Source organism: Acartia tonsa, chromosome 4, assembly GCF_053477335.1.
Source record: "Acartia tonsa isolate MP-2025a chromosome 4, ASM5347733v1, whole genome shotgun sequence".
In the NCBI taxonomy this organism is placed as follows: Eukaryota; Metazoa; Arthropoda; class Copepoda; order Calanoida; family Acartiidae; genus Acartia; species Acartia tonsa.
This window is the reverse complement of record NC_137263.1, coordinates 57,277,018-57,292,223: the sequence shown is the minus strand read 5'-3', so window position 1 is coordinate 57,292,223 and position 15,206 is coordinate 57,277,018. Positions and strand designations below refer to the sequence as shown.

The following is a 15,206-nucleotide window of genomic DNA, read 5'->3' as shown; positions in this document are numbered from 1 at the left end:
GATGAATAATAAATATATTGATTTGTTTCTGTATTTTATTTATTTAATCCTTATTAGATATAAAGTAACAGGATGTTTGTCTGCCTGTCTGTTTGTATCGAAGGATCTCGCTAACCGCTGAACCTGTATGGTAATCCTTTACAGTGAATCTTCTTATAGGTTCAGGGAAGGTTTATAAATATTTTGTATCTACTCCTTCAAAGAGGAATCACCCCTAAAAAAATAAACACCCTTTTAAAACTCAAATTGAAAATTGAGGGGGGGGGGTCCTTTTCCACCATACGTGCCCTCAGAGTCTTCTAGCCGCTAGTTATATTGTAGTTGGGGATTATTTTGTCTGAAGCTTAAGAGTAATTAACTACCATGAGTTCACCCCTTTAGACAAGCTTCACATAGGTCATATGATAGTTTAAGCTTTATTACTTTCAAATTTGAGTCTTGGGATGGTTTTAAGCTATTTTTCAAGCCTTTATCGGCCCCTTTGAATACAATAGATGCGCATATGTTATAGGAATCTTGACTAAAAATTTTAGCTTTAATGGCAGCTAAAAAAAATATCATTATCCTTGAGCGTTACGGACTGACAAATTAAATTATAGATTAGCTTCGCTACTAAAAAAATAAAACATAAAAAAATTATACATATTTTATTTACAAACAATATTTGATATAAAAAAATATTACAATACATATAAAATATAATTATATTAATATCACAGGTCCAACAGTTTACATTTCACACCAGGCCGCAGACAATTCAAGATATCATAAGGTTTAAACTAAACTGAACTTTCTTATAATAAATATGTAACGTCTTTATCACAAATCACTAATAGCAACATATACAAACAAGGGGATGAGGGAGTTCTGACATTTTTGCGTAAACAGAGAGTCTTTGTCTTAGGAGTGCGAGGATAGGTTATTTGGCAGAAAAAAGTTTACTTTTGGGAAGTAGTTTCCCTATATTTGAAAATATTTGGAATTGACACCCAGGTTCAGGTGCTGCAGGCCTGCAGGTGGTCTCTTTCGAAGAGTTGGAGCTTAACTTATAAAACAAAAGAATGATGCATCTTTTATCTTCAAATATGTAAATAACATTTAAAAAGATGCATATTTCGTTTTATAAGTTGACCTCTAACTCTTCAAAACTGCCCTTTAAAAATACTGCTGAATTAGGTTTGATTATGTCTTAGGGTCTTAAATAGCAAAACAAAATATCTTGAATTAACCAAAGCCGGGCGTGAGTAACTTACAAAATAAAAAAATATTTTAAAAACTATTGATAAAAAATCAACGTCTTTAACAAAATTCATAATAAAAAAATATAATAATATAAAATCATATAAAATTGGTATAAAAACTATAAATAATACAATTATTATAAAAAATCTTGCAATTTTATGAATATTTTCACTTCTAAATAACACTTAATTATTTCAAATTTGTACTTTATTAATTATTATTATAGAGTATTTTTAAATTTCTTAATGTCTTTATGAAAAAGTGAATTTATATGGTAATTTTTTAATTTCTTCTGGTAGTTAATTTTTTTCACTAAACAGCAGATACTTGGGTTTCATCATCTGAAAAAAGGAATATTTTAATAAAAAAAACCAGTTTTTTTAGCCCCGAGGTGCCGAAGGTACATTCTATAACCGCTGAAAGCTGTTTATAATACGATGTGAGAAATAACTATTCCAGAATGTCTTCCAATCCGGCTATTTTACGCTGGATTAGAACCGGTTCTTAGCAATACTAAAAAATCATGTATAGCATCGTATTATAGGTAATTATCCACGAAGAATAATATTCTTGTAATATTATACTAAGGGTTGAGTCAAAACCTCGAGTTAATAGTTAAATCACCAAACCTTGTATTTTTAAAAAATAGTTATTTCTTTCATCGTATTATAAACCGCTTTCCGCGGATATAGAATGTACAATTATAAGATTAAAACCAGTTTTTTTAGCCCCAAGGTGCCGAAGGCCCGGGCTAAAAAAACTGGTTTTAATCTTATGATCGTACATTTTTATATTCGTAGAAAGCTGGATATAATACGATGCTAAACATAGTTTTTTCGTATGGATGAGAACCGGTTCATATCCACCGGATTCGAATGAATACGAGAAAAAACCTTACTTAAATACTTAGATCTTAATTAGGTTATACAAATTCCCAGTGTCTAAACTTAACCAATATTTTTTTTATACAGAAGGGGTACTTTTGTCAATATTGATATTGGGGATGTACATCATTTTAATGTCTATTGTCTTATCCTGTAAGATCCTTAGCTTTACTAGATATCAAAAGATTTGGATCTACTGCAGTTCACGGTAAAATATTGCTGGTAACAAATATTGCTATAAATCTATGAATTTTAAAAGCTGCTAGCTGCCAAACGGCTGAACGTACAGATCATACACGCACACCATTTTAAGCGGTATAAGAAGGCCTACAAATAATCTGGAATAGCCAAGATCCAATGATGCACAGGGAAAGCTTCACTGAAGAAAAAATGTGTAAAATAGGCCTTTTTCGCGCATTTCTATGCACTGTGAGATAATTATGCATTATTGATTTATTGCTATTCCAGATTATTTGTAGGCCTTCTTATGCCGCTTAAAACAGTGTGCGGGCATGATCTGTACGTTCAGCCGTTCGGCAGCTAGCAGCCTTTAAAATTCATAGATTTTTGGCAATATTCGTTACCAGCAATATTTTACCGTGAACTGCAGTAGATCCAAAGATTTTACTAGGGGGCCATCTGAAAAGAAAATATGCGTATAGTCCCTTTCGTGGCAACGCCTCTAAAGGAGCGTTTCGTCGTATTTTCACTTTAGCTATTCCCCTATTTCTAGCTCCTGCGTGGGGCTCTAAACCTGCAGGGACAATTACTTAACCCTGAAGGGCAATCACCTAATCCAACTTAACCTAAAATAACCTATCAAAAGCTATTGTGAAAATACAACGAAACGCACCTTAGGAGGCGTTGTCACGAAAGGGACTATACTCAAAAACATTTACATACCATCATCTTGGGGGTGGTGAGCGTGGTGGGGGTGGGGTGCATAGTGGTGGGTGGTGGTGTAGCCCCCGTGGTGCAGTGTCAGCTGGTGGTGGGCAGCTGCCAGACGCAGCCCCCCGCCGCGCGGCAGCGGCAACGGGGCGTAGTAGCCGCCGCCCGGCGAGCCGGGACACACGGTGACGGCGGGAATGGCGTGGTGCACGGTCAGACTGCGTCCTAAATAGAAAATAAGAGTGTGCGTTATTGATTGATTGTGCGCGCATACGTGGCATTCAGTTGATTGATTGATTGTGAACCAAACATTGTTTGGTCCTCAAAATACTGCCATTTTGAATAAATTAAAAGTTGAATTAATTTTACAACTTTTATTGATTAATTTATTGATTTCTTATTGTGTGCAATCATGCAGGGGGGGGGGGACATTGAATTGTTTATTACAGTAGTCCCCAAAGTTTTAAAAATAACGTTTTCTTATTTGTTGGATAAAAAAACTTTAGGGGCTTATACTACATTTTGATCGGTTGGTTCATTAAGTAGTGTGTCCAATTCTTCAACCATTAATTGTAATCTACAGAAAGGGTAATTTTGAATCATTATTGGAGATGTGAATCAATTTATCGGCCATTGTATTATCCCTTTATATTACTGAATATTCTGTGATCTTAGATTTATACTCTTTTATTTGATTGGCCATTTTCTATTTTAGCCCAAACTTCTCTAGCTATTGCTCTTATTATTATTACTTTGCTCTGCGCCTATGATTATGTCGTTATCCTTGACCCTTGTTTAAAAGAGTTGTTGATTAAGACAGTTTAATTATGAATCTCAACTTGATATTATTTATATTTATTCATTACAAGTTTTTAAATAGATTAATAAACAGGGTGGTTTTTTTTGCAGAGATAGAGGGGACAATGGGCTGTTTATTACACTAGTCCCCAAAGATTTATAATAACTATTTCTTGTTTGTTTGCTTAACAACTTTGAGGACCTTTATTGAACTTAGTTTGGTTGGTTTAGAGTCCCTTAACGTTTCAACTACTAATTGTAATCTACAGAAGGGTTAATTTTGTGTATCATCATTGGGGATGTACATCAATTTATCGGCCATTGTCTTATCCCTTTAGATCCCTGGGTGATTTCACACAAAGTACCTTTTTGAGCACTGATAACCCCTGGGGCCCCCTCCTAATTAATTTATATAATTGAAAATATGGGTCAATATAGGTTGCTAATATGGGCCTCATTTATTGGTCAGTTTGTTCCTCCAGTAGGAAGGGATGGGGTATAGGGGATTGATGGGAGGAACGTTATTTTAGCCAGCCGCAAGCAACACTTTATTAGAGAACATGAAAATATGATGTAAGATCTAAGTAAAAATATATTCATTAAACTAAGGATTGCAACATCCATAAAAGAAAAGTCAAACTTCTACAAATAAAAAAAGAACAAACATTAACTAAGGACGTACGGACGTTTAACCTAATCATCTATTGATCAGCTTCGCTTAAAAAAAGTTTATTGACTGCCAATCAAACCTTTGAAAAGCTTAACCGTAAATAATTTTAGTTTGAAAAAGGTCAAGTACATTAATGGATATAGAATATACGTGGATATTAAGACGGGGGAAAATTTAAGTTGCTTACATGGACATTATTTATTTATTAGTTAGTTCATCCAGTAGGAGGGGAGGGGATAAAGTAAAGGGGGTGGATTGTGGGTATCGTTTTTTTTATCCAGCTACGCGTTTCACTTTATAAAGTGTACATTATAATCTGGTGAAAGATCCAATTAATAATAAATCCATTAGAACATCCTATCAAAATTTTGTGTTGTCATTTTATCGATATATGTATGTAGTCATAATGTTATTAGAATAAGGGATATAAAGGGATAAGACAATGAACGAATAATTGATAAACATCTCCAATGATCATACACAAAATTACCACACTGTTGTAGATTACAATGTGGTTAAAACCTTGGATACTCAACGTAATATTGGCCATAATGTCGATATAATTATTGGATAAATGATTGTAGTCAGCCATGAACACTTTATTAAATACAGGGAGGGAGAGGACATTGGACTGTAAATTATACTGGTACCCAAAGTTTTAAAAACATGCTTTATCATTCGTTTGCTTAAATCTTTGGATAATTTTAGAAAATGCTTGGTTGGCTCAAATTAGAAGTATATGAACTCTTTAACCAATAATTCAGAAAGGGTAACTTTGTTTATCATTTTTAGAGGGATGTACATCAATTTATCGTTCATTGTCTCATCCCCTAAGATCCCCGATAAAATGTCAACTAGTCGACATGAACTTTTTGAAATACAGACCCTGTACAGAAATGCCATTTTTTGGCTTAATTTTTTTTGATGTCCCCATCTAAGATGCATTTTTTATGCTTTTCGTGCACCATTATGAAAAATTGGTTTACTTCATTAGCCAAACAAGGCCGGGAGGGAGGGGAAAATTGGCTTTTTATTACACTAGTCCCCAAAGTTTTATTGCAACGTTTTTTTATTCGATGGCTTAAGACATTTATTTTTTGTTTGTTTGTTATTGAGTTAAGTTGAGTGTCCATACATTTTAACCACTAATTGCAATCTACAGAAGGAATAATTTTGTGGACACAACCCAATCTTTCCAGATTTTGTATAATTTTTTGAGGAACACGACTCCAGTGACGTCATATTTTTCTTTCCCGAAAAAGGGAAGGGGGGAAGAAAAAAAGAGATGAGAGAAAAGGGGGTTTTCCCCATCTCTTTTGAAGAGATTTTCTTCCCCCCTTCCCTTTTTCGGGAAAGAAAAATATGACGTCACTGGAGTCGTGTTCCTCAAAAAATTTATACAAAATCTGGAAAGATTGGGTTGTGTCAATTTTGTGTCTCATCATTAGGGTTATAAATCAAATTATCGGCCATTGTCTTATCCCTTTAGATCCCTGCCAGCAAGGATAATTGCATCCAATCCCTGTTAAACTTGTGTGCTGTAATTATATCAACATAGAGCTGTTATCATAATGTTATTAGAATAGCGTCCATGCCTAATACCACCATTGTACGTAAATTTAAAAGCATCACGTGAACTAATTTCACTCAATCGATTCAGTGGTTTGCGAGATCTAAAGGAACAAACAAATCTTTAGACTTTATACAATAGGATTACAGTGCAGTTGTCGCTTGTGTGTGTATTATTTGCTCAAGTTTTAAAAATCATGCTTTTTAATATCTTCATATTTAATGATATAATTCAAATCATGCGTTATTAAAAATGTGCTTTATTTGGAAAGTGATTTTTACAAAAATAGAAAATAAAATCATTTCGGCTCACTAAAAGCGAAGCTTTTCGATAATTAAGGCCCGTCCGTAACAAACAACTCTTTTCATTTTTGAAATTTACAGCGAAGCGTCCTAACGAACGGACAGACTGGCTAGTTATAGAGTAGCTAATTTAGTAAACAACAAGTTGTGGGGTGTTTTGTGTGTGGGTGTGTAATATCCCCCCCCTAAAAAATGAAGTGCAAACATGAAATTCTAAAAGCAACTTACCATGACCGTGTTTCTGTCCATGATAATGATTATGATACCGCCGTCTCGTCTGCAGCTGCGGCGACTCACTATGATTGCGGCTGCTGCTTCCGCCGCCGCTAATAATCGCCGCCGACGAGCCGCGCTCCGGCCCCAGGCCGCTGTCGGTCGACGTCACCGACCCAATTGAATTTTGAACCTTGCTGCGCAATTTTGTCTTTGAGTTTGTAATAATATTTACACTGCCACCGCCGTTTTCGCTGTTATCGCCGCGGCCGCTTCGCGGCCGACCCGTTACAGAACTCGACTCGGAGGTAAGGTTAACCGGCGGAGTTTGGTCGGCGTGAATCGCCGAACGCTCAGGTTTTGGCGGCGGCTGGTTGCCGCTAGCACCGCCGCTGCCGCCGGTTGGTGAATGCTGGGAGTCAGACATCATTGCGGATGTGGCGCCGCGCTCCATGCTGCCGCCTTTGGCGGGCCGCGGTTTGGTTTGTTCAGACAGGGCTAGCAGTTTCTTCACAGCTTGCGGGCTGGCGGCACCTAGAAAATATTCAATGTCAAAATAATCTTTTAATCGAAGGGCCGACGGTATTTAATGTATGACTTTTATTTTAATATTCATGGAAAATTGTTTGTAATTCTGAGAAAAAAACAACTACAATACTTAACAATTTTTTGTGGGTAGATAGTGAGTAGCCGCAGGTCATTGAAATGATGGAAAAGTGTTAACGAACTTACTAACCACTGAACCGATATGGTTCTCCTCTACAGGTCTTCACAAACCCTTACCTTCATTGCATCGTATTATACACAGCTTTCCGCGGATATTAATTGGTTTTCAAAGCCATACAGAAAAAAAACAACTTACCAAATTTTTGTGGGGAGATTGTGAGTAGCCGCCTGTCATTTGAATGATGGGAGGGTGTTGAGGGACTCACTAACCACTGAACCGATATGGTTCTCCTCTACAGATCTTCCCCAACCCTTACCTTCATTGCATCGTATTATAGACAGCTTTCCGCGGAAATTAATTGGTTTTCAAAAGCCATACAGAAAAAAACAACTTACCAAATTTTTGTGGGGAGATTGTGAGTAGCCGCCTGTCATTTGAATGATGGGAGGGTGTTGAGGAACTGCTGCTCACTGCCGAGGGTGATGGGCTCGAGGTTCGCTGCTTGCGCGCCTAAAAATTATATTAGTATTAATGGTTGAAACGTTTTAACACTCAACTTAATTAATCATCCAGTTGTTAAACCAACGAATAATTAAAAGTTAAAATAAAACTTTGGGGACATATTTGAAAACATATTGATTGGGTTGTATAAAATAGCAGTGACTAAAACTTTTCCTCCAATAGTTTTATTTATTGGGGATGAAATTGAACATACATCAATTTAACGTCAATCCAATTGTGATAAACAATTTACCCCTTATCCAAAATATTGGAGTAAAAGTGTTTTGACTTTATATTACAACACAATCAAGATTTGATATTACTCCTTAGGATAGCGAATGACAGAACTGTTTTTTATGATTAAATTATGCTCCAAAAAGCTATTCTTTAATGGTTGATTATGAAACAAGTATGACTACATCATTAATCACCGAAGCACAAAAATCATGGATTTTTAATAAACTTATCGGATAAAATATCACGAAACCTTTCACATGTTTTTAAAAACATTTTTGTAATTATATTTTGTAGCAGGACTGACAGACCGACGGACCAGGTAAATTACATACTGTATGCTCTTTGGCATAGGAAATCTCCACAAAAAAAATCAGCCATCTATCTTGAATAGAAGCTGGGAAAATCGCATTTATTCCATAGCTTTGCGGACTGTAGGACTGACATACAAAGTGAATTATAGAGTAGCTTCGCTACTAAAAATGTTCATAAAGCAATGAACGACAATTTTAATGATTTTTAAACTCAAAATAACTTCATTTGACATAATTTAGATAATGATATTATCATTTTTATCTACCATAAAAAAACATCATCTTTTTTTTCTTTGATTATAAGCTAAAATCATCTTCTTTTTTGTTGGATATGGATGGTAAGTAAATGGATAAGTAATTTTTTTTTTATCTTTTATGACTGTTTTTTCGCAGGAATCTAAAGGGATAAGACAATGGCTTATATATAAATGTACAAGACGGTTCCACGACAAACGTAAGAGTCCCAAACGTCAGAGTGGAAAAACATCAGAGTGGACAAACGCAAGAGTCCCAAACGTCAGAGTTGGACAAACGTCAGAGTGGGACAAACGTCAGAGTGGGACAAACGTCAGAGTGGACAAACGCAGGATTTTTGGGACAAACGTCAGAGTGGACATTTTATAAGTAAAACGTATGAGTCTCGATTTTATAATCATTAAAGCGCTGCGGCTAGGTAGGCCAGGGTGCTGAGTGCTGCAGCCAGAGTCATTTTCTTTATGATTAGGTTAGGTTAGGTTATAGGCTAGGGGGCCGAGCGCCCGCGGCTAGGCAGGCTAGGGGGCCGAGCGCTGCGGCTAGGTAGGCCAGGGTGCTGAGTGCTGCAGCCAGAGTCATTTTCTTTATGATTAGGTTAGGTTAGGTTATAGGCTAGGGGGCCGAGCGCCCGCGGCTAGGCAGGCTAGGGGGCCTAACTGTCTATTTTTTGTCATATAATTAAAATAGCATAGACTCTGATGTTTTACTTAAGCAATGTCCACTCTGACGTTTGTCCCACTCTGACGTTTGTCCCACTCTGACGTTTGGGACTCTTGCGTTTGGGACTCTTGCGTTTGTCCACTCTGACGTTTGGGACTCTTACGTTTGGGGTAGGACCTACAAGACCAATCATTATACACAAAATTACCCTATCTTTAGATTACAATTAGTGGTTGAAACGTTTAGACAATCAAATTAATTAATCAACCAATCAAAATTTAGTATGAGTCCCCAAAGTTGTTAAGCCAACGAAAAAGAAAACGTTTAAAACTTAAAGCTAATAATGTCATAAGCCTGACATATTAGCAGTAGTTATCATTTCTATTCAAGACTTTAAAGGTAAGACAATGTACAGTAAATTGATTTGCATCCCCAATGATGATAAACAAAATTACTCCTTCTGTAGATTATAATCATTGGGTAACAGTATAATTTACAGCCCAATGTCCCCCCCCCCCCTCCATGTTTCAATATACATACAGTTTGCTAAGTAAACCTCCAATTACTTTACCCCTGCTATTTTTTTTGAGGTTTGATGATGTTTTCAGCCAAACTTAAATAAAGCTAGTTCAATAAAGTTTTGATAACATGTAATAACAATACACTTGGGACATTGGGCTGTTTATTACACTAGTCCCCCAGAGTTCCATGATGATGTTTTCTTAATCGTTGGCTTAACAACTTTGGGGACTTTTATTGAACTTCGTTGGTTGGTTCATAAAGTTTAGTGTCAAAACGTTTCAACCACTACTTGTAATCTACAGAGAGGGTAATTTTGTTTATCATCATTAAGGATGTACATCAATTTATCAGCAATTGTCTTATCTTAGATGTACATCAATTTCATTAGTATGTTTCTCTGTTAAAACAAAAGATTAGTGCCAACGAATAAGACAACGTTACTATAAAACTTTGGCTACCAGTGTAATGTTCCCTCCTTCTCCAACAGTTACTTTACTGTGACATCAACATAATAAAAGGACTGTAGGCCCAAATTTTAATGTTTTACGTGATGTACACACCTTTTGCCATCTTTTATTATCATCAAAAACTTTAATTTCAACTTATTTGCTTTATATGAAAAGATGCGCCAATAGATGTATAAGTTATATACATGTATAATCCAGACAACAACCTGTCCCTAGTTGCAGAGACTCTTTTCGTCTACTAGCAAATTGGTTTTTAGCTTATTTGCTTTATATATTAAAAAGATTAACCATTAAATAGATGTATAATCTAGACAACTACCTGCCCCAAATAATAGAGACCCTTTCCGTCTGCTAGCATATTGGTTTTTAGCTTATTTGCTTTATATAAAAAAAAGATTAGCAATTAAATGTATATGTATAGAAGTATAATCCAGACAATTAGACCTGCCCCTAGTTGCAGTGACCCTACAGGCAAATTGCTTTTTGTTCTTTTGTAGGGACTCGGCTGTGTTTATATTTCCGACGCTATTAATTTAAAATTTCAAAGACCCAGTACAAAATCGGGACAGGGTCTCTGGCCTGTGGGTTGAGTTACATGTAGCTCATGCCCTCTCTATTCTTTTACTTCAATGTTGCGCCCCTATACTTAACCCTATTGAACTTTGGTTACGTAATTATGTCAAAATTGTTCATGTATGTCGAATATTTGCAGGGATCTAAAGGGATAAGACAATAGCAGATAAATGGATGTACATCCCCAATGATGATACACGAAATTACCCCTTCAACTTAATGAAGCAATCAATCAAAATTTACTGAAGTCCCTTAAGGTTGTTAAGCCAACAAACAAGAAAACGTTTTTATGAAACTTTGGTAACCTCTCTCTCTCTCTGCATCAAATCAAAATGTGTATATGTATGTCGATTATTTGACATTAAATAAAAGTGGGCATAGCTGACATATTATCGACATAACGCTATTCTAATAACATGATTACTATATACTTATGTTGATATAAAACCTTCAGTGTCTAAACTTTTTAACCAATAATTTTTTAAAAATAATTCTCTCCATTTACCTAACTAACTTTAACCTAACAGAGAGAGAGGGGACAATTACACAAGTCTACAAAAATTTTAATAACGTTTTCTTATTTGTTGACTGAACAACTTTGGTGACTTTAAGTTGGGTGTTCAAACGTTTCAACAACTTAATTTTAATCTACAAAAGCGGTAATTTTGTGGATCATTAATGTTTATATACATCAATATTTCGGCCATTGTCTTATCCCTTTAGATCCCCGGGGTAAACTTATCTGATCTCATCGTTTTCTCATTCGTTGGCTCATAAACTTTGATGACTTTTATTGATTGGGTTGTACAAAACCTTCAGTGTCCAAACTTTTTCACTAATAATTTTAATTTACAGAAATTACCTCCATTAACCTAACTTAATTATTTACTTGCAGAGAGAGGGAGAGGACAATGGGCTGTTTATTACACTAGTCCCCAAAGTTTATTATAACGTTTTCTTATTTATAAGGTAAAAACTTTGGGGAAATTTGATTGGTTGATTCATTAAGTCGAGTATTCAAACGTTTCAACCACTAATTTCAATCTACTTAAGGAATAATTTTGTGTATCATCATTGTGGATGTACATCAATTTATCAGCCATTGTCTTATCCCTTTAGATCCCTGATTTTTTACCTGTGCCAGCTGCAGGGGCTGTGGGTGGGGGTTTGACTGGGGTATACCCCCCAGCGGGGGCTCACACTCCAGCGACATCTTGTGCAGGATGTCCTCGTCCGTGATGACCTTCATGCACTTCAGGTAGGCCTTCACACGTCTCACCATCTGGGCCTGCAATGATTATTAATTTCAGTTATTGTATACGCCTCTAGAGGCCTTTAGGGCCGGGCACTTGAGCAGAGTTTGATAACCCAATTTCTATATTAGATATAAAAAGGGAAATTTAAAATTAAATTTGTTTTTTGGGGAGGGTGGGGGGAGTTGATACTCTCCCCCAAAATAGTTATAAACCTTCATAGGACCTATGATAACCTACCCTGTAAAGGGAAACCACACCGGTTCAGTGGTTAGCGAGATTCTTTGGTACAAACAAACAAACAACATCCTTTTATTTTATTATATACTTTTAGAAGAAATAATACTTTTATATGAAAATAAAAAAATCATTACCTCTTCAAACATGCGTTTAGGATTGGGTATTCCGGCCGTTTTCTTGCGGCCCCGCCGGCTCGACAGGTGCTGGCCCGTGGTCAGCTGGTTCATAGACACCATGGCCGTGGACGGCTGCTGGCCGCCCAGCTCCAGCATAGAGAAAAGGTCCAGTGGCACGGAACACATGTTGGTCAAAGTGCGTACCTGAAATAATTAATTAATTGATTGATTGATTTTATTATTTTTCGCGGCATTAATAAAGTGATTGATTGATTGTTTTATTTCTAAGATGCGCACAGTTATAATTTTTGAAAGACTTTAACGAACAATAAAAGACATCGTATTACGGAAACTAAAAAATGTAATGATCTATTAGTTATTTATCGCATCATATTAAACACACCTTTCCACGGATATTAAGATAAAAAATTGCAAGATTAAAACCATTGGACTTCAAAACTTTGGGTACTTTCATTAATTTTGATTGGTTGGTTCATTAAGTTGAGTGTCCAAACGTTTCAGCCAATTGTTTTAACCTACAGAAGGGGTAATTTTGTTTATCATCATTTGGGGATGTACATTAATTTATCGTTTATTGTCTTATCCCTTTAGATCCCTGTATTTCTCAAACATTAATTATTTAGAATTATTGCTGCGCTACTTATGTACAATATGGTTCTTGATTAATGCTGCTGAGATGGGTTTTTAAATGATGCCGCGTTTTTTCTCGACATTTTTTACGATATGAATAACAAGCGCGGCATTCGCGAAATATAAACAGAGTATACAACTATTTATTTAATTATTTCGCTTTTGTTGGTACAGCCTTTATAAAAAAACAAACAAATTATCTTAAATCCATTTTTGGTGTATATTAATTAATATATCTTTTTTAGAGCTATATTAGACATTATACAAATGGCTAAAATAGTAATTTTAAAATTTTGAATTCTTGAGTTGTATACTCTGTTTAGATTTCGCGAATGCCGCGCTTGTTATTCATAGCGTAAAAAATGTGGAGAAAAAACGCGGCATCTTTTAAAAACCCATCTTTGTCATACCCAGAATTGACATCCACCCGTTATGTTAGGTCCAGATGTTTTAAAAAAATAATCGATATATTATTACATGGTTATTGCATCAGATTTTCATGTTTTCTGATAATGTAATACTCGCAGCTGGCTAAAATAACGATATCCACAATTCACCACCTTTACTCTGTCCTCTTCCCTTCTACTGGATGAACGTTCACCCAACAAATGAGGACCATATTAGCAATATATTATTCCCATGTCAATATATCCATGTATATCTTATATCCATTAAAAAAGCATGTTAGACGGATAAACAAGGATGGCAACATACTTTAGCAGCGCAGCTACGTGAGGGAGGGCACATGGGGCTGTTTCTTACACAAGTCCCCAAAGTTTCATAACAATGTTTTCTTATTCGTTGGCTTAACAACTTTAGGTGCTTTTATTGAATTTTGATTGATTGGTTATTGGTTAAATTGAATGTAATTGTCAAAAAACCCAAAAAAGTTTTATAATAATAGGATAATATTTACTAATGTTTTAAATTTATAGGACCAGTTCTTCATACAAGAAAAGTTTTGTAATAAAAACAAGTCAGAGATTTCATTCAATCGGTTAGGCTCAGAGATCTTAAAGGACATACAATTAGATACTAAGTCTTGGGACTAACAGACAATTAAACTTTTAAAGTAGCTTCGCTACTAAAAAAGTTGAACGTCATGTTTATAATTTATTAAGGTGTGTCCTGACATGACATTTTTATATGAAAAACACATTCTTTCGATGCATTTTAGGATTTTATTAAAAAAAAATATCTTATTCCTTAGCTTAAAAACTTTGGGTACTTTTATAAAATATTGATTGGTTGGTTTCAAAGTCAGGGATCTTAAGGGATAAGACAATAGCCGATAAATTGAACATATCCCTAATTATGATACACAAAATTACCCCTGCTGTAGATTACAATCAGTGGTTTGAACGTTTGAATATTCAACTGAAGGAACTTACCAATTAAAATTCACTCCAGTCCCCAAATTTGACAAGCCAACGAATAAGTAAACTTTCTTATAAAACTTTGGGGACTAGCGTAATAAACAGCTCATTGTCCCCTCTTTCTCTGTTTCAAAATTGTAAAAACTTTTCATCCAATAATTTTAAACTACAGAATGGGTAATTTATTGAGTGAATAAATTTATCGTTCATTGCGTTATCCCTTCAGATAATGTAAATATAGGCAGAGCACTTTAATTTACTTAACATTTACAGTGAAGATCTATTTAGATCAATTACTGCGAAGTTTATCTCTAAAATCAAGGATATGCGCACTCAGTAGCCTGTACCAAATATCTATTTTTAAACATATCCTGTTTATTGGATTAGCCTGTTCCAAATTGCTGTGAAATTTATCTCTAAAATCAAGGATATGCGCACTAAGTAGCCTGTACCAAAAATCTATTTTTAAACATATCCTGTTTATTGGATTAGCCTGTTCCAAATTGCTGTGAAATTTATCTCTAAAATCAAGGATATGCGCACTAAGTAGCCTGTACCAAAAATGTATTTTAAAATATATGATACATGTTTATGATTAGCCTGTGTCAAAAATTTGAAAATCATCTCTAAAATTACTAAGTAGCAGGTTTAACTTCTTTAGAGAACATGAAAATCTGGTGTAAGATCCAAGTAAAAATATATCCATTATTATAACCTTCTTAGAACTAATATAAATAAAAATTTAAAAAAGAATATAATTTGCAAGATTTTAAGGATAATAATTAACATACATAAGATATTTTATAC

At 35.1% G+C, this 15,206-nt stretch overlaps 1 protein-coding gene across 1 annotated transcript in view; it reads right to left on the bottom strand.

The window, feature by feature from the left end:
• Positions 1-632: 632 nt before the first annotated feature.
• The window catches only part of LOC145317902 (rap guanine nucleotide exchange factor 2-like), a 44,740-nt gene continuing 30,166 nt past the window's right edge, over positions 633-15,206 (bottom strand). Inside the window, exons 7-12 of the mRNA XM_080159186.1 lie at positions 12,391-12,576; positions 11,899-12,051; positions 7,633-7,747; positions 6,586-7,104; positions 3,030-3,242; positions 633-1,583 (exon numbers count right to left, since the gene is read on the bottom strand). Coding sequence (XP_080015312.1) covers positions 1,555-1,583; positions 3,030-3,242; positions 6,586-7,104; positions 7,633-7,747; positions 11,899-12,051; positions 12,391-12,576 — 1,215 coding nt within the window. The 3' untranslated portion in view covers positions 633-1,554. The remainder of the gene's footprint in view (positions 1,584-3,029; positions 3,243-6,585; positions 7,105-7,632; positions 7,748-11,898; positions 12,052-12,390; positions 12,577-15,206) is intronic.